General features: G+C 29.9%; 1 protein-coding gene across 2 annotated transcripts; it reads right to left on the minus strand.

Moving 5' to 3' along the window:
• On the minus strand, positions 10977-19232 carry LOC109712497 (G2/mitotic-specific cyclin-2-like). 2 transcript variants are annotated; one of them, XM_020236082.1, is made up of 12 exons: positions 19083-19232; positions 18855-18900; positions 18588-18729; positions 18426-18485; positions 18296-18347; positions 18098-18172; positions 17613-17759; positions 16831-16920; positions 15421-15642; positions 13970-14068; positions 13430-13608; positions 10977-11277 (listed from the first exon to the last, which is right to left on the minus strand). In XM_020236082.1, the coding sequence occupies exons 2-12, from the start codon at positions 18889-18891 to the stop codon at positions 11124-11126; spliced, it is 1257 nt and encodes a 418-aa protein (XP_020091671.1). In that variant the 5' UTR covers positions 18892-18900; positions 19083-19232; the 3' UTR covers positions 10977-11123. The 2 variants fall into 2 exon arrangements, with proteins under 2 accessions (XP_020091671.1, XP_020091672.1); XM_020236083.1 differs by having other exon boundaries at positions 11140-11277; positions 13430-13520.

The following is a 19776-nucleotide window of genomic DNA, read 5'->3' on the forward strand; positions in this document are numbered from 1 at the left end:
TCCCTCAACTTTATCCTTTTTAATTCTATATAATTGATAATTAATAATTTAACGGTAATAAGATACATAACTTATCTGAACTATAAACAATTTCTAATCGACTATGCGACCTTTCAAAATTTTAATTTATTTGATTTGAGTAAGTTGATACTATTTTGAGTTCAAAATATAAGTTAATTACTTGATTTCATAAATTTATAATTGCGAAAATTGTATGAATAAAATTGTAAAGATGAACAGTGTATTTAAATTTTAAAGTTAAAGTGCCGTTAATTGACTCAAATCAAACAAATTATAAGGTTGAATAGTAAAATCAAAATTTTGAAAAATTGATTAGTCGATTCAGAATAGTCCATAATCCGGATAAGTTTTGTGCTATTTTACCTAATTTAAAATTTACAAGTTAATTTCGTCAAAATTTTGATAAAATTTTAGCTCTATTAGTTATTATATTTGTTGATCATTCCAATTTTATTTACTAAAAATAATTTAAAACAAAAAAAATTATAGCTATAAATATTTTTAGAAATAAACTAGAGATGTTGCTCCTCGTCGTTCTGATGATGAAGCATCTGAATTAATGACTAGTATATAACTTAAGGGTAAATTGCATTGTTACCTCTTGAACTTTTGGCGAAGTTTCACTTTATTCCTCGAACTCCTAAAATGGACATCTAACCCCCTAAACTCTAATATTTCATTCATATTATCCCTTCCGTCAATTTTCCGTCAAGCTCCGTTAACCGGAAACTGATGGAATGGATAAAACGAATGAAATATTAGAGTTTAGGATATTAAATATCTATTTTAGGAGTTTGGGGGGTTAAGTGAAACTCGCCAAAAGTTCACGAGGTAGCAGTGCAATTTACTTCTAGGACTCTTGACTGTAAATTATTTTATAATAATATGCTACTTATGGATTGACTACTAACCCTCAAGTTAGTGATCATGTTTGATTTTGAATTTATATATATTTTTTATCCTAAAATAAATTATACAATAATTTATTCTATATTTTATTGTAATAAAATAAAAGCGAAAGAAATTAATTAGAGTGGCTTAAAGATAAAAAAAAGAGCGATACAACTACTTACAATACTCGAACAATCTACTGTTCTGATGTACTCGCTAATATGGTTGATTTACAATAGGTGTTCTCACTCGGATATAGAGATTTTAATTCTCANAAATTTACAAGTTAATTTCGTCAAAATTTTGATAAAATTTTAGCTCTATTAGTTATTATATTTGTTGATCATTCCAATTTTATTTACTAAAAATAATTAAAAACAAAAAAATTATAGCTATAAATATTTTTAGAAATAAACTAGAGATGTTGCTCCTCGTTGTTCTGATGATGAAGCATCTGAATCGATGACTAGTATATAACTTAAGGGTAAATTGTATTGTTACCCTCTGAACTTTTGGCGATGTTTCACTTTACCCCTCGAACTCCTAAAATGGACATCTAACCCCCTAAACTCTAATATTTTATTCATGTTACCCATTCCGTGAATTTTCCGTCAAGCTCCGTTAACCGGAAACTGATGGAATGGATAAAATGAATGAAATATTAGAGTTTAGAGTGTTAAATGTCTATTTTAGGAGTTTGGGGGGTTAAGTGAAACGCGCCAAAAGTTCAGGAGGTAGCAGTTCAATTTACTTCTAGGACTCTTGACTGTAAATTATTTTATAATAATATGTTACTTATAGATTGACTACTAACCCTCAAGTTAGTGATCATGCTTGATTTTGAATTTATATATATTTTTTATCCTAAAATAAATTATACAATAATTTATCTTATATTTTATTGTAATAAAATAAAAGCGAAAGAAATTAATTAGAGTGGCTAAAAGATAAAAAAAGAGCAATACTAACTACTTACAATACTCGAACAATCTACTGTTCTGATGTACTCGCTAATATGGTTGATTTACAATAGGTGTTTTCACTCGGATATAGAGATTTTAATTCTCAGTTAATTTTCTGTAGTATTCGTTTATTCTTTTTATCTTTAGAAGTATTGTTCTAAAACATTATAACATATTATTTTATATTTTTATATTAAAAATTTTTAATTAGCTGAAATGAAGTACAAAAATTTTATTTTAGCCTACAATAAAATTACATTGCATAGTTTCGTAAGAAATAAGTGCATTTTCTAATAAAATATTATTTTATATTTTTATATTAAAATTTTTTAATTGGTTGAAATGATGTACAAAAATTTTATTTTAGACTACAATAAAATTACATTGCATAGTTTCATAGAAAATAAGTGTATTTTCTATAACAATGCTTCTAAAGATAAAAGGAACAAACGAATACTAAAGAAAATTAACTGAGAATTAAAATCTCTATATCCTAGTAAGAACACCTATTGTAAATCAACAATATTAGCGAGTACATTAGGACAGTAGAGTGTTCAAGTATCGTAGATAGTTAGTATCACTATTTTCTTATCTTTAAGCCACTCTAATTCATTTCTTTCACTTTTATTTTATTACAATAAAATATAGGATAAATTATGGTATGATTTATTTTAGAATAAAAAATATATATAAATTCAAAATCAAGCTTGATCACTAACTTGAGAGTTAGTAGTCAATCCATAAGTAACATATTATAATAAAATAATTTATAGTCAAGAGTCCTACAGGGTAAATTGCACTGCTACCTCCTGAACTTTTGGCGGGTTTCACTTAACCCCTAAACTCCTAAAATAGACATCTAACACCCTAAACTCTAATATTTCATTCGTTTTACTCCTTTCGTCAGTTTTCAGTTAACGGAGCTTGACGGGAAATTGACGGAAGGGGTAATATGAATGAAATATTAGAGTTTAGGGTGTTAGATATCCATTTTAGGAGTTCAAGGGGTAAAGTGAAACTTCGCCAAAAGTTCAGGGGGGTAACAATGCAATTTACCCCAAAGTTATATTTGTAAAACTAATCCTCCTTTTACCACGTAGGTGGGAGGGCGAATATTTTTTATGAAAGCGGTGAATCGTNGCTTTTATTTTATTACAATAAAATATAGGATAAATTATGGTATGATTTATTTTAGAATAAAAAATATATATAAATTCAAAATCAAGCTTGATCACTAACTTGAGAGTTAGTAGTCAATCCATAAGTAACATATTATAATAAAATAATTTATAGTCACGAGTCCTACAGAGTAAATTGCACTGCTACCTTCTGAACTTTTGGCGAGTTTCACTTAACCCCCGAAACTCCTAAAATGGACATCTAACATCCTAAACTCTAATATTTAATTCGTTTTACCCCTTCCGTCAGTTTCCGGTTAATGGAGCTTGACGGAAAACTGATGGAAGGGGTAACATGAATGAAATATTAAAGTTTAGAGGGTTAGATGTCAATTTTAGAAGTTCGATGGGTAAAGTCAAACTTCGTCAAAAGTTCAAGGGGTAATAATGCAATTTACCCTATAACTTAACGATTTAAACTTTTTAAAAAACATATTTGTAATTTTCCAATAATATTTGGCTATTATTCATGGCAGTTCCAAAATTACTAATTTTTAATAACTAATATGAAATTAATTTGAGAATATTTGATAACTAAACAAATAATGCGAGAAAAGTAGGAAATTTCATTTATAATTTATTTAAAGTTAAAATAATCTAAATTATATTTAACGATGTCGATAGATATCTGAGGTGCTACATCGTCAAAATCAAATACGAAAGTGTATTTTTCTGATTAGTTCTAGAAGTTTCCAGCTTAATTCAATATAAGAATATTATTAGTAAATTTGAAAGCAAATATGTAATTAAGATACCTAAATTTAAAACATTTAAAATTAAGAAGGTATCTAAGGAGCGATTTGGAATCGTCCAAGAGGTGCGGGTTCTCCATGCATTTTTCACTCTTGTGTAAATTATGGCCCTACATTCTTATAAGGGTTAATTGCATACAGGTCCCCGCATATATAATGAATTTTTAAATATATACCTTTAAAGTTCAAATTTTATAAGTTATTTTAGCAAAAATTTTAATGTTTTCGGGTATGACCCTCTGATTTGTTACGGTTAGAAAACCATTAGAAAACTACTTATATTTTCAGTTTTACTATCATAAGTATGTTCTTCAAAATATTATAACAGTGTAATATAAGAGGGATAAAAATGTCAAAAATTAATCACGGTAAAATATTTAACCAATGGTTAACTAAACTTTTCTAATCGATTCTAACGACAGAGACATATATGAAAATATTAGAACTTTTGCAGAAATAATTTATAAATATTAAACTTTATAGGGATAAATNTTTTATTACAATAAAATATAGGATAAATTATGGTATGATTTATTTTAGAATAAAAAATATATATAAATTCAAAATCAAGCTTGATCACTAACTTGAGAGTTAGTAGTCAATCCATAAGTAACATATTATAATAAAATAATTTATAGTCACGAGTCCTACAGGGTAAATTGCACTGCTACCTCCTGAACTTTTGGCGAGTTTCACTTAACCCCCCAAACTCCTAAAATAGACATCTAACACCCTAAACTCTAATATTTAATTCGTTTTACTCATTCCGCCAGTTTCCGGTTAATGGAACTTGACGGAAAACTGACGGAAGGGGTAACATGAATGAAATATTAAAGTTTAGGGGGTTAGATACCCATTTTAAGAGTTCGAGGGGTAAAGTGAAATTTCGCCAAAAGTTCAAGAGGTAATAATGTAATTTACCCTATAACTTAACTATTTAAACTTTTTAAAAAACATATCTGTAATTTTCCAATAATATTTGGCTATTATTCATGGCGGTTCCAAAATTACTAATTTTTAATAACTAATATGAAATTAATTTGAGAATATTTGATAACTAAACAAATAATGCGAGAAAAGTAGGAAATTTGATTTATAATTTATTTAAAGTTAAAATAGTCTAAATTATATTTAACGATGTCGATAGATATATGAGGTGCTACATCGTCAAAATCAAATACCAAAGTTTATTTTTCTAATTAGTTCTAGAAGTTTCCAGCTTAATTCAATATAAGAATATTATTAGTAAATTTGAAAGCAAATATGTAATAAAGATACCTAAATTTAAAACATTTAAAATTAAGAAGGTATCTAAGGAGCGATTTGGAATCGTCCAAGAGGTGCGGGTATCTCCATGCATTTTTCACTCTTGCGTAAATTATGGCCCTACATTCTTATAAGGATTAATTGCATACAGGTCCCTGTATATGTAACGAATTTATAAATATATCCCTATAAAGTTCAAATTTTCTAAGTTATTCTAGCAAAAATTCTAATGTTTTCAGATATGACCCTCTGATTTGTTACGGTTAGAGAATCATTAGAAAACTGCTTATATTTTCAGTTTTACTATCATAAATATGTTCTTCTAAAAATTATAACAGTATAATATAAGAGGGGTAAAAATGTCAAAAATTAATCACGGTAAAGTATTTAACCAATGGTTAACTAAACTTTTCTAATCGATTCTAACGACAGAGACATAGCTGAAAATATTAGGACTTTTGCAGGAATAATTTATAAATATTAAACTTTATAGGAATATATCTACAATTTATTATATTTACGGGGACCTGTATGCAATTAAACCCTTCTTATAATAATGGGCACCTTAACAAACAAAATATCCAAAACAAGTGGCTAAGGAAAATGAATTTTAAAAAATGGTGGAAAAAATTGGCACCACAAATTTATTAGCAATTAATTAATTTTTATTTTTAGGTGGAAAAAAATATATTTTTTGTTTGACTTTTTCTTCGAAGGATAAGATCAGGTGAGCAGGGAGTAGCTGTCACAGGTCAGCATCTACAAGATGGCACAGCAGTTTTTTTGTTTTTTTTTATGTTTTAAAATTCTGATCATCCTGATGAGTTAATAAAGTGATTTAATTCATTTTATTAAAGTGGATAAGTTAAAAATCTATTTTGAACTGCATGAACCGGCAGTTTAACCAGTGAACTGGGTTAGTTCTAAAAAAATTGGCTGTGTTTTTTTTATTTTTTTGCTTCATTAGTGTTATTAAATTTTAGGAAAAACTTCAAACAAACTCCTTGTGGTTTCGTAGTTTCTCACTTTACCCCCCTGTGGTTTAAAATGTATCAATTTACCTCCTGTAGTTTCGTTTTTATCTTTTCGATAGCTTTTTCGTTAATATTTCATTAAATTATATACAAAAAACTTTAGATACCCATCTAGATTTATCAAAAATTCACTTTAGTATCCTTTAATTTTAACTTTATCACTGATTTAAGAAAAAAAATAATGAAATTGATAAGAAAAGAGAAAAAAGAAACCACGGGGGGCAAATTGATACGTTTTAAACCACAGCGGGGCAAAGTGAGAACTACGAAACCATAGGTGGGGTTTTTGAAGTTTTCCCTAAATTTTTTATATTTATTATAAAATTTAAATTTTGAAAAATTTTATCTGTTTAATTTGATTGAAAATTAATATTCTATAATTAAGTATAATAAATAAAAATAATATTATTATTAATATTAATATATTTCAATATAATAAAATTAAAAAAATAATTAAATATTTATGATGCCTTGCAGATGTCACTTTTGCAGTGTTGAGTTATGATTTTTGACCTGGTAACACTTTCGGATCGCTATTTGACTTAGTTTTTGAAATATTATTTTTATTTTATAAAAATATACATAACTTGCATGAAGTGTGGAGCATTTTGATTTTGGTTATTCAGCCTTTTAAAATTTTTATTTTACTCTCAAATCTTTCAATTTGTTTTGATTCGAGTCAATCAATAATAGTTTAACTTTAAAATTTGAAATGTTATTTATATTTATAAGTTTAGTTAGAATACTTTATGCAATTCTCACAACTATAAATATAATAAATTAAGTAATTGGCTTGAATTTTAAAGTTAAAATGTCGTTAACTGACTCAAATTAAACAAATTAAAAAGTTACATAGTATAATTCAAATAAAGTTTTGTATGTTTTTTTTTTTTTTTACTTTCCTTTTTTTGGGGCAATTCCAAACCTTTCCCTCTAAAATTTCAAAATATCAAAATACCCCTCCAAAGTTGGAAATATCACCATTACCTCTATAAACATACAAATATATCACCAATATCGTACAAGGATACTGAATGAACGAAGCCTTGATGCCTCACCCATGTAGCTTAATTCACATCCTGAATAAATGAAGCGAGTAGCATGCTAACTTTTTCTTAAAATAAATAAATAAATAAATAAATAAATATCGTACAAGGATATAAAATTACCATCAATGCCCCTAATCCCTGAACACTTTTATTACCAATACCCCTAACCCTAAGCCCTCTTATAAAATTTAAAATTTTAAATAAAAATTGTAAAACTGACACATTGAAAGAGTAAGGATAAACTTATAATTTTACATAATATACAAGATAAACCGCCATCAGTAATATGAGATACCCATTCTTCGCTTGATAATATTTTCGATGTAATCCTGCATTATCTGTAATGCTATATTACCGATCAGATTACGAACTGGATGAACCAAATGCAGTAGTTCTGACTTCTGACAGGATTTCTTGTAATCTTGGCAGGACAATCCGAACCAAACACACCAAAAATTTTAAGTCCTCTTATATATTATACATCTAACTTATTCAATGGGTGGGTTTGATTCGGTACTCACATTATTTGACTAGCAAAAAATTCTCATCCATTAGATATATTCTTATATTATAATAATTTTATATGTATTTCTATAAAATTTTAAAAATACACACTTATCCCTCTATTTTAATAATTACTAAAAATTTTCAAGCTTTACAACATTCAAATTTATTTAGAAAAACTGATAATTATTAGTTGACCGTTAAATTTTCATGAGTTTCTCCTAAACTTCTAGTAGTTTACAAACTATGGTACATTAGATTTCTATTAATTATATAATTAATAGTTTCTGAATTTTATGTTTTTTTTTATGGATTGTATTAAGTATGAATTAAAATTTTAGAATGTAAATTAGCTAGATGTAAAATATGTAAGCATAGCATAACTTGGTAGAGAAATAAAGCGGGAATAATAGTAGATATTCCACACTATCCTTCTCAAAATTAAGTAGAAAAAATTTATTTTTTACATACTTATTTTTGAGGGGCAATTGCCTATATACCCCTGAAAAGTTTCTGGTTTTCTTATTTACCCCTCTTAGAAGGCTAATATTGAAAATACCCTTCTTATGTTCCAAGTTTTTCTAAAATACCCCTGGAGTTGAGTTCCGTTAGTGAGCTGCCGTTATCTCTGAAAAATTACCATTTTGCCCATTCCAATATACCCTTGTATAGTAACAAACTTTTCTTTTATACCCTTCATATAGCAAATACTTTTCTTATTTGCCTTTCAGCCGGATCCGGAGCAGAGGGCGTGTAGGGGTCCGATGGTGTTGCGGCCCTCTTGCTCTCGGCGCCGGCCAAGGCAGCAGAGGAGGAGAAGGACGATGAGAGCGGCGAGAGATGGGATCGTCGCTGTGGCCCTCTTGCTCCCGGCGCCGGCCAAGGCGGTGAAGAAGGTGGACGACGGCGACGACGAGAGCAGCGGTGGAAGAGGACGACGAGTGCGATGAGAGGGGTGGTGTTGGAGGTGGAGGTGTGGGAGGAGATGAGGCGAGGTGGAGGCGGAGGAGCCGGCCGGTGGTGGCGACCAAGTTGGGAAAGAAAGAGGGGATAATCTTAGGGATTAGTATAATAAGGTAGGGGCAAAATAGGTATTTTGTTTAGATTTTAACTCTAGTATAGATTTAACCCATGTTTAACCCGAGTTAAGTAACAGGGGATAACTGCGGCGGTATTTTGGAATAACGGTGGAACATATGAGAAGCATTTTAGAAAGAAAAAAAAAGTAGGGATAGATTGAATATTTCCGAACGCATGAAGGGTATATAGAAAATTATCCCTATTTTTGAAAATAATAATATTAAAGGATGTAACGAAATTGTGCAATTCTCATCATAAATCAAAGCCCAATGAGTGGTGGATCTAAAAAAGTTAACAAATATAATTGTTAATTAAAATTGAATGGAAATGAAATATGAATCATTTAGCATTACAATTATTCTTTATATTTAATAGATTTTTTAAAAAAAACACTTAGATATTCAAGTTCATAACTTTGGGAATCATATTATAGTAGGTTCCACATAGGATCAATGAATGAATTATGAGGTGGGCCCCACTTTTTAAAGATGAGGTAATTTTTTCTTTTTTTCTTTTTTTGTGAGTGGGTTAAATTGATCCCCATAAATTATAGGATTAACCCTGTCACGTGTTAATTTTGTGTTCATTTAATAATTTGTTAGATATGTTTTAATACTAAAATAAAAAAAAAATCCTAAAAGTAAAGATTATAATTCTTCAATAGAGATAAAATTACCACGTGACGACGAATTGGGACTCCCCAACTCATTCAATGATTTGCTAGATATTTTTCAATACGAGAACTAAAAAAAAGCCCTAAAAGGAAAGATTATAATTCTTCAATAGAGATAAAATTATCGCGTGCCGACGAATTAGGGCTCCCCAATGAAGCGTAGTCGGAGAGGACTCCACTCGAGCGCAAGTGACAAAGGACTTAATAGTAAGTACTTGAAAGTCCCAGCTTCAAAGCCTAGTTTCTTTCACATTTCATTTAAGTTCATTTCTAAAAAAAACAAAGTGGATAATGTATAATATGCTAAAGAACGTACAACATGCTATTTTTCTCTTGGAAATAAAAAAAAAAACAACCATAGAGGTCCGCCACTGAGCCCAATTAATCAACGGCCTTTGTATAGCGAGAAAGTCTTCTGAGTAACAATCACACCACGTCAGCAATATGTAGCCAATCAAATATCTCACATTGAGGGAACAGTATAATAAAATATTTTTTTTATAAATCATGATGGGGTGGGTGAACCTAGGGGTTAATTGTGATTGATTACGTCACGCCACATAACGTACGTGACTGGCACATTTTAGAATTTTTTTGGTACAGCACAATAATAGCTGTTATTCCATATATGAATTTTGTAGGAAAAAAAAAAGACAATAAAAAGATAACAATTCACAAGATAGTTTGAGACTAGCGAGTGTAATTTACCAAAAGTTTTTTTACTTTAACCAAGCGTTACCTAAAATTTGTACATAAAAATATTTTAATTTCTTTCTAAAGATGACAGACACTTAAATTTTCTGAAGCTAAAAGAATCATATGATGATCTCTGTTGTGTTACAGAAGTTTGGACAACAATTTTTAAAAGCATTGCAATTCACAAAATATCGAATGTTGAGTTTAAAAGTTCAAATATCAAAATACAATTTTAATTTACTAAAACAAAATCTCTTTATTGTGCTTGAAATAAATAAAATAATGAACCACAAGAGAAGAACAAACCACTAAAATTAAGAATTGAGCTAAAGTTCCAATTTATTTCCTTCATGTGAACAATGACACCTAAATCAATTTTTTTTTTCTACATAAATTGTGGAATAAGCTCCAATAAATTGAATCATCACAACCTCCTCTTAGGTATTAGTTCTCTCATCAACAACTTAGAAACCTATCAATAATACAACACAACAACAACAACAACAACAACAACAACACTAGGTTTCTGCAACACTTTGTTGCATATGTTTTAGCAACTTATGTTGCACAAATGTAATAATAACACTCCAACATGAGTTAGATCATTAGATTAATTTCATACAGTTTCTTACAAATATAGTGAATGACAAATATATCACTACAAAGTTAAACTTCATGTGTTGTCCCTACAAAAATTCTAATATTTTCAAATATGTCTCTCTGGTTTGTTACCGTTAGAGAATCGTTTATATTTTCAATTTTGCCATCACAAATATATCTCTCCAAAAGTCATAACAGTATAATATAAGAGGATAAAAATATCAAAAACTAACCAAGATTAAGTATTTAATCTACAGTTAACAGCAGGAATATATTTGAAAATATCAGAACTTTTGTAGAAATAATATATGAAAGTTGAACTTTATAAAGATATATTTGTCATTCACTATGTTAGCAGGGACCTGTATGAAATTAACCCTGGATTCACGTAAATTTGTCAATAAAGCCCTCATAAAATCAGCAATTTGCGGGTCTAATGTCCAGTAAGAAGAGAGCCGGTTCGTGTTTCGCGGCGCATCCATACTTAAATGCAGTGTATTTTCTGTGAACCCCTGTGAGACTCCCTTGTCCTGCTCTTTGATGAAACTCCACCATTGCTTTAGAGCATTCTCTGTAAGAAGAAGAGATTTATAACAAAGGAAACATACATATGAGTGATATGTTTTTTTTACTGTAAAAGGGCTCTAAGCTAAGNATTACAAAAAAAAAAAAATTTTATAAATACTCGTTTTTTCTCTTTTCTTTTCTAACTTTTAAAAACCTATATTTTACCTTTTTAATATTTCAAATTATTGCATTTAGTACTTCTCCGTCAGATTCTTATGATTTATACCGAAAATACTCTTCAAAATATCTTATTTTATAAAAAAAGTAAGAATAATTTGGTTATTTTGTTCTCTTCATTAACACCGTAACTCCTGAATGCATTTTTGAAAGTTTAAAGGAAGAAAATATAAATTTTTTAAAGTTAGGAAAGAAAAGTGAAAAAAATGAGTGTTTATAGAGGAACTTTTTGGAATTGAGCAAAAAAAAAAGCCAATTAAATTGACCCCTTGTTTAAATGCATCCTCATGCAAAAACTTACCTAAGAATTTTGCAAAATGTGTATAAATTATTGGATTAAATACACTTTATTTCTTGAACTTTCTTATCTATTGTAATTCCATCTCTGACCTGTTTGAAGAAAAATAAAATAAAATAAAATAAAATAAATAAACAATACGTTATCTTTTCCTACTAGAAAAATTGTTTAGACTTGTTTCAAGTAAAACGAGTAAAATATATATCTTTTTTTTTTTTGAACATAGAACACTTTGGTATTTTTCATGGTCAGGGACGGAATTGCAAAAATGAGAAACTCAGAAGCTATGTGTTTAAGTAAGAAGTGTGACCTAATTATACAATTTAGATAAAAACATATATAATTTTTCTGAATTATGGATAATTTTGATTCGGCTATCCAATCTTTTAAAATTTTGATTTTACTTTTCAATCTTTCAATTTATTTGATTTGAATAAGTCAACATCATTTTGACTTTAAAAAATTCGAATGCATCGTTTATCTTTACCTGCTTAGTTATTATATTTCATGTAATTCTCGCAACTATAGAAATTTATTAAAATAAATAATTAGCGTGAAATTTAAAGTTAAAGCACCGTTGACGACGTCAAATTAAATAAATTGAAAGTTCGAATAGTAAAATTAAAATTTTAAGAGGTCTGTACCATCCGAGTATCTTTATAAAATTAAAACTTTCAAGTATAAACATTACGAAATATCTTTATATATAAATTGATATTACCAAAATAATATTTACTATTGACAGAATCAGGGATGAAGCTAGAAATTAAGATTCGGAGGGCCAATATGTAAGTTTGGCAGAGAAGTTGTAGAATAGTAAGGAAAAGAATTTTTCAGATTCACTGACTATCTATTGCTAGCGACAATAGCGACAATGTGCTCAAGGAGGAGCAAGACTATAAAAACTGAAGAAAAAGGGCCGAGGGGTTTGGAAAAAGATTGGGACACAAGTTGTATTAAAAAAATCAATTTGGCCCCCCTAAAATTGAAATTGTAATATTTAAATTTTTACCATAAAGGACTTGTATGTAATTTTTAGGGTTAATCTCATACAGGGTCCTGCAAACAAAGTGAATGACAAATATATTCTTACAAAGTTCAACTTTCATATATTGTCCCTACAAAAGTTTTAATATTTTTAAATATATCCCTCTGATTTATTACCGTTAGAGAACCATTTATATTTTCAATTTTGTCATCACAAATACGTCCCTTCAAAAACCATAACAGTATAATATAAGACAAGTAAAAATGTCAAAAACTAACTAGGGTTAAGTATTTAACCTATAGTTAACTAAATTTTTCTAATGAATTCTAACGGCAGGAATATATTTGAAAACATCAGGACTTTAACATGGACAACAGATGAAAGTTAAACTTTACAGAAATATACTTGTCATCCACTATATCCGTAGAAACCTGTATGAAATTAACCCTTAAATTTACTATAAATGACTTATATGTAAATTTTAAAAATTGAGAGGGCCATGGTCACTGTGAGAGCCTCACTTCAGCTGCTCCGTCACTAGATAGAACATATACATTGAATCTAATCATACTTTAAACTCTAGCGATCGCAAAGAAAAAGCTCTAGCAAAATCAATTCCGAATTCAAATTAGAGACTTAATTTAGAAAGGAGGGGGGGNGGGGGGGGGGGGGGGGAGGAAAAGAAGTGCTCACAAAAGTTGCTCTTCTGAGTACATGGTGTGCATCTTACAAGCTTTGCTCCAGTGCTTGAACCCACTGAGTGTGCTCTGAGCAGTGTAAATTGCTGCAGCGGCCAAGTGCGAAGGGCGAAATTTGAGCATTTGGTACTCCACAAGGGAGAGCTCAATGAGGAAAAATGATAGGAGCTCTACCTGGCTCAAATTTAAAGAGGGAAAAAAATAATAATAATGATAATAATAAATGAAAAAAAGATGTTATTATCTTTATGGTAATAATAATAAGGGTTAAATACATACAGATTCCTGTAAACATAGTAAATTATAAATATATTTCTAAAAAGTTCAACTTTCATATGTTATTCTTATAAAAGTTCTAATATTTTCAAATATACTTATCTGGTTTGTTATTGTTAGAGAACTGTTTTATATTTTAACAGTAAATAAGTGAAATGTCAATTTCGACATCACAAATATTCTTATATGTTACAAAAAAAAAAGAAAATAAATAAAAAGAAAAAAAAAAAAGAAAAGAAAAGGTGAGGGGATCACTCACCTTCTTATCAGATTGAGCAGCCTTGAGGAACCTTCTCATGAAGACATAAGGAGTTGGCACAGACATGTTGAACTGCAGTGTGTTCACCATCAACCTCTCCTGAAGAAATTAACAAAGATAAGCAAATTTAATTTTAAAAAAATTAAAAAAAAGAAAATTTTAAAAAAAATTAGTTTTATAATTAATATTTGTTATCTCTTTAAAAAGCGAAATAATCATTAAAATTACATGCCACCTACTTTCGCTTTTGAACTTCAGAAGCTAATTTAAGTAATTTCTCACTGAAACTTCATAATGGTCCTTCTAAACTCGAGGTCCGGAAACTCATTTCGGCCTTTCATTTCGTTCCAAAGCGCTAATCTTTTTATTTTGTGATCCTTTCAACTTTTTCTTCGAGACTTAAAAAAGTTATTTTACAAGTCAAGCCAAATAAACAAGCGATTGTTTTGTATCAAAAGAAGGATTTATTAGAAGTTTATTCCTCAAATTTCGGTCTATATTTCAATTTTGTCTCTAAAATTTTAATTTTCAGGAAACAAAATAGCAATGATGCTGATGTGAGCACTGGTGTTAATGTGACATTTTGTTTAGCTGCAATAGGACTTGATTATTTCATAAAATAAAATTTATAGACTAAAATATTATAATTAATCCATATCAACTAGAGTTAAAAGTTAAACTTCAAGATCAAACTAAAGATCAAACTTGAAGTACATACTTGAAATGTAATTCAAATTTTTGAGTAATAAAAGGGTGTTTTGAAATTACGAAAACGACTGCTGCGTCAGATGCTCTACATTTGCGATGATCTTATTACAAAAGATGACTTTAAACCATCTTTTCAGCTTAGGGACCGTTTGGTTGCACGTAGTTGCAACTGCACTGCAGTTGTAACTACATGTAAATGCAAATTTCGTGTTTGGTTTAATGTATTTAACTCTAATTGCTGCAGTAAGAACTGCAGGAGGAGGCCCAACTGCAGCAGTTCGAACTACACCCAAATTGGCTGCAGTTCCAACTACAGCAGTTGGAGAGAATAATTTTAAATAAAAGATATGCTTACCTCAATATTTTTTAAATAAAAATTATTATTATTTTTTTACATTGGAGGTAATCTCACCATCATATATATAAAATAATAAAATTTTAAAAATTATTTCTCAACTGCATGTAATCAAACAAATTATTTATACTTGCAGCGCTTTCTACTACATCCAACCAAACAAGATTCATGTAGTTATGACTATTGTATTTCCAACTGCATGCATCTCTAACTACACTGCATTTATAATTACATCTAACCAAACGGCCCCTTAGTAATGATTGACGAATGACGACCGAACCTTCCTAAAAAGTTGAGTTACGGTCGAATTTACAGATACGTCAATCCAAACGCGCCCTCATAAATGTATAATTAATTCAAAAACAGGGTTTTTTTTTTTTTTGTTTACCATTTCGAGAACTTCCCCTCGCGTGTAGGCGCGATCGCAAATGAGCACAAGATCATCCACAACTGGAACACTGACTTCCTCATACTTGCATGCAAGAAGCATGGCTGTTACTCCCACCAACTGCAGCTTCTTCCTCACCACTGTTTGGAGTGCTAAGAATCTATCTATTACATTCACTGTGAGGAACAGTGTCTCCTCCATAAGCTCAAACTTGTAGTGCACCTGAGGAAACTCACATAATTTTTTTTTAAAAAAAAAAAGATATGAGAGTTTGAGAGTTTTCTTTTTTTTCTTTGAAAAATAAAAGAAGGGATCAAGTGGATTTAAATTTTGGGATTTTTTTTTTTTTTTTTGGGGTCATNTGTTTTCTAATTTTTAAATTCGTTGAAAAATTCGGCTTAAACGGATTCGGTATAAAATATAAAATATAAAATATAAAATATAAGATAATCTATATTTAAATATAAAAATTATAAGTTTTTTATTCAGATTTTCAATAATTTGGGAATAATTTGCGAATAATTTGCGAATTATTCGGTTAGCCCAAAAATTCGCGATTAATTTTTTTTTTTTGGAAAAAAAAATTCGTAAATGAACCGTTTAATTCGGATTTCCAATAATTTGCGAATAATTCGTGAATTAACTAACAAAGCTACGTCCTCCGCAATAGTCCATATTTGGGTGCACGTGCATTTCCTTAAAAATCACATGTTGTAAAGATCTTTAGGATGCCAATGGATATGAATTTCTGAAATTTTATCTGAACCCAAATCTGAATAGGACAGGTTTACAGGATGCTAAACGAATATAATTTTGGATACGGATATACGAAAAAATAAAAATTCAATGAGTTTGAATTCGGGTATGAATTTTATCTATAACAGATCTGAATCCGAACCAGAATTGATTTTGCATTGTAATATATATATATGAATGTATGATGTTTTATTTTTTGAATTTATATTTTAAAAGTTTTAATTTTAATGTAACAAGTTTTGAAATATGGCAAATGGGAATAATTGGTTGTTGGATTGGGATTTTGGGGTTTTGAAAATTCGCCCCAAATCCGGCCCATTAACATCTCTAGGCATGTGCACAAACATAGACTACTCTTTTATTAATTATTAGATACAGGACTATTCACGTGTGAACTCTCAATATCTAAAAATTAATATCTATACCTCCTCACAAATTGCCCAAATTTGCATGTGCTTTAAAGAGATTCTCACATTAAAAAGTTTCCAAGGGGGGAGAGAGAGGCCTACAAGCAAATATAGACTATTTCCAAGGATAGAAGAGCAAATGTACCTTAGTTCTGAGGGTAAAAGTGCAAAACTTTAACTTCTAAAGGGTGTACATGCAAAAAATCCCTAGAAACTTTAAATTAAGTAAAAAAAAAAAAGTTTTTACCTCGATGAGCCAATCAATAAGAATGGCTCGCATCTTCTCATTAATATCAAATTGGTTGGACATGTAATTGGGACACACACAACCCAAATCCTGTGAAAAAATAAAAATTAGAGATTTGTGTTTAGTTAATAATAAGCTAATATAGCGAAAATGTGACTAAACTTTACAAATAGTTTTGTTTTTAGTACAACTAAAAAGGTTTTAACATGGCTAGAATAATGCAGAAAACCCCCTATAGATAGAATAAATATTCACTTTCCAAAGTTGAGACTATTTTTTACTCTTAAACTTATGTGCAAAGATATGTAAGTTTTTAGTGCACTGGGGCCCAGATCAAAAATATATAAATTGAAGCAAATTTGATGAACTTTGTAAAGGGAATAAATAGTATGTAAATTTTCATATTCAAGGACCAAAGTGGAAATCACAATATTTATAGGGGGATTTCTGCAATTTTGCATTCTTATTTGGTGAACTTTGTAGAGGGAAAGATGTAGGTTTTTATACTCAGGGACCAAAATGGAAAGATCACAATATTTATTTATGCAACTCACCATTTTGATGCTTCGAAACAAAAATATATAAATTGACGCAAACTTGACGCACTTCGTAAAGAAAATAAATAGCATGTAGGTTTTTGTACTCAGGGGCACAAATGGAAATCACAATAACTACAGGGGGCTTTCTGCAATTTTGCGTTTTGAAGCATCAAACTAAAATTATATTAATTGAAGCAAATTTGATGAAATAAAGGGTAAAAAGAAAAAAGAAAAAAATCTCACCTCAGTCCTTCTATAAAAGTTATAAATGTCTTGAACATAATCAACCACAGCAAGTGGGTTACTTGAATCACAGCTATCAATTTCTGGAACTTCCTCCTCTTCCTCTTCTAGATCTTCCATTTCAATCTCTTCTATCTCAATATTCACCTGACACGAGTGTTTCGCAATCTTTAATAAGTGATCATCTCGCTAGTAATTGTTGTCGATTAATTTATCATCTTAATTTCGATTGTAAAATTTTCGGACTTGTTTTGTCCAACTGAAGTTTTTACTGAAGTACTGTTAGAGCAGAACTATTTCGAAAAATCAGTTCAGTAAAATTCTCCTAAATTGCTTCGCATTGTAATGTAAGCATACTTAATTGGCCAAGTACGCCTAGTTGCTGCTTCTCAATGCTGAGAGAAGTTGTTTCAGAAGCCATGATGAATACTACTCCTTAATAGAGAATGTGGCGCATTTTTTTAAGAAAAGATGTTAGTAGCAACCTCTTCTTCTTTGGTCTCTTCGACATCTCTCAAGATGAAATTCTGGTAAGTACTCGAGCTCGTCGCAATCGAGAACTGTAAAATTGACAATTCAAATTGTTAGTTTGGAGGGATTGAACTAACATTATGTGACATTGCTCAGTGGTTTAGCTTCTGATCTGAGATTAGATTAGATTAGATTAGATTAGATTAGATTACCTGCAGGTGATCATCAGTTCTTGATTGGTTTGCTAAAGTGGCAGCAAATCTCCTGCAATTCATGAACAGATTTGAGCAAAATTTACACAAAATGTTTCAACAAAAGAAGAGAGTGAGGATCTTCTCAAACCTCGTAATCGGTCGGTCTGCGAGAAAAACACATTGTTTCTTATCATCTGTGGCATTTTCACTACAAAAAAAAAAGAGAGTAGGAGAAGAAGCATTAGAAATTGTGCTTATTGATTTCAAAATAATCTAAGATCAGTAACAAAATGTATGAGTTATATATTACTCTGATAATCCCCTCTTTCTCACTGCATTAGGATTCTGAGGGGCTCCCGCGAGGTTTCCGATGTCGCGCAACGCTCTTCGGTCGCTGTTATTCGCCGTTCGCGCTCCGAATCTCACTCCCTCCATCGGAGCCGCTTCTTGGGCTTCACCAAAATCAATCGAAAACTCGTTGGTTTTGCGCGAAATCAAAGAATCTATCTTGGAGATGTGAAGTACTCTAATTAAGCTGAGAAACTATAGAAGATAGTAATTAGTAAATGAGATCTACCTCGCAAGCTTGCGATGTTCTCGCGAGATCTATCCATTCTTGATTCCTGTAACAACATGGTCACATAATTGTTAGGAAGAAGAAACAGGATTCAATTCAAGCATATAAACTACTAGATCTTGGAGGTGAAATGAAAAGAATTTGAGAAAAAAAATGATGAAAAATCAAGAGAAAGGCCACTAAAAATTCAAATTTGATAGGAATCCGGATGGTGAAATGGATCAAAACCTCGGAAAATCTCTGTGCTGTAACTCCTATAAGTTCATAAATCTCCAATGTGGTGTTTGATTTAAATTCCTAGAGAGAGAAAGAATCACTCACTCACTCTCTCTCTCTCTCTCTCTCTCTCTAGATCTAAGGTGAGGAACATAAGAAAGGAAAGGGACAAACGAAGGGGTGCGGAAATAAATGAATAAATAAAGTAGGTGAAAAATGTACGGAGAGCCCTCAACTATAGAGGATTTTGATAGACGCCCATCAATTTTAGTTTTTTTTTTTTTTTTTAAGGTGAGCTATTCTTGTTAGTTAAATCAATAATAATGTTAAATTTTAATTGCTTTAATTCTTAGCTCTTAGCCATTAATCACTTTAGATTTATTTGCTAAAGTATGTTAAAAAAGGGTAAACTTCAAATACCATTCCTATAGTTTCGCACTTTCTCACTTAAGTATTCTGTGGTTTAAAGTGTACTAATTTAGTACCTCGTGGTTTCTTTTTTTTTTTTTCATCAGCTCCTCCATTAATATTTCATTAAATTATATACAAAAAACTTCAAATATCCTACTTAGGTTTGTCGAATATTTTCTTTAGTATCTTTTAGTTTCAACTAATTACTGATTTAATGAAAAAAATTAGTAGAGAAAATAATAAAAAGAGAAAAAATAAAAACACTAGTTACTAAATTGATACATTTTAAATCACA

Source organism: Ananas comosus, linkage group 7 (genome assembly GCF_001540865.1).
Source record: "Ananas comosus cultivar F153 linkage group 7, ASM154086v1, whole genome shotgun sequence".
Taxonomy (NCBI): domain Eukaryota; kingdom Viridiplantae; phylum Streptophyta; class Magnoliopsida; order Poales; family Bromeliaceae; genus Ananas; species Ananas comosus.

Coding starts and splice junctions, on each gene's coding strand:
- LOC109712497 (XM_020236082.1), bottom strand. CDS start 18,891: ATGGATAGATCTCGCGAGAACATCGCAAGCTTGCGAG. Junction 18,348..18,425: donor GCAGACCGACCGATTACGAG/GTTTGAGAAGAT, acceptor CATGAATTGCAG/GAGATTTGCTGCCACTTTAG. Junction 16,921..17,612: donor ACTTTTATAGAAGGACTGAG/GTGAGATTTTTT, acceptor ATTTTTTCACAG/GATTTGGGTTGTGTGTGTCC.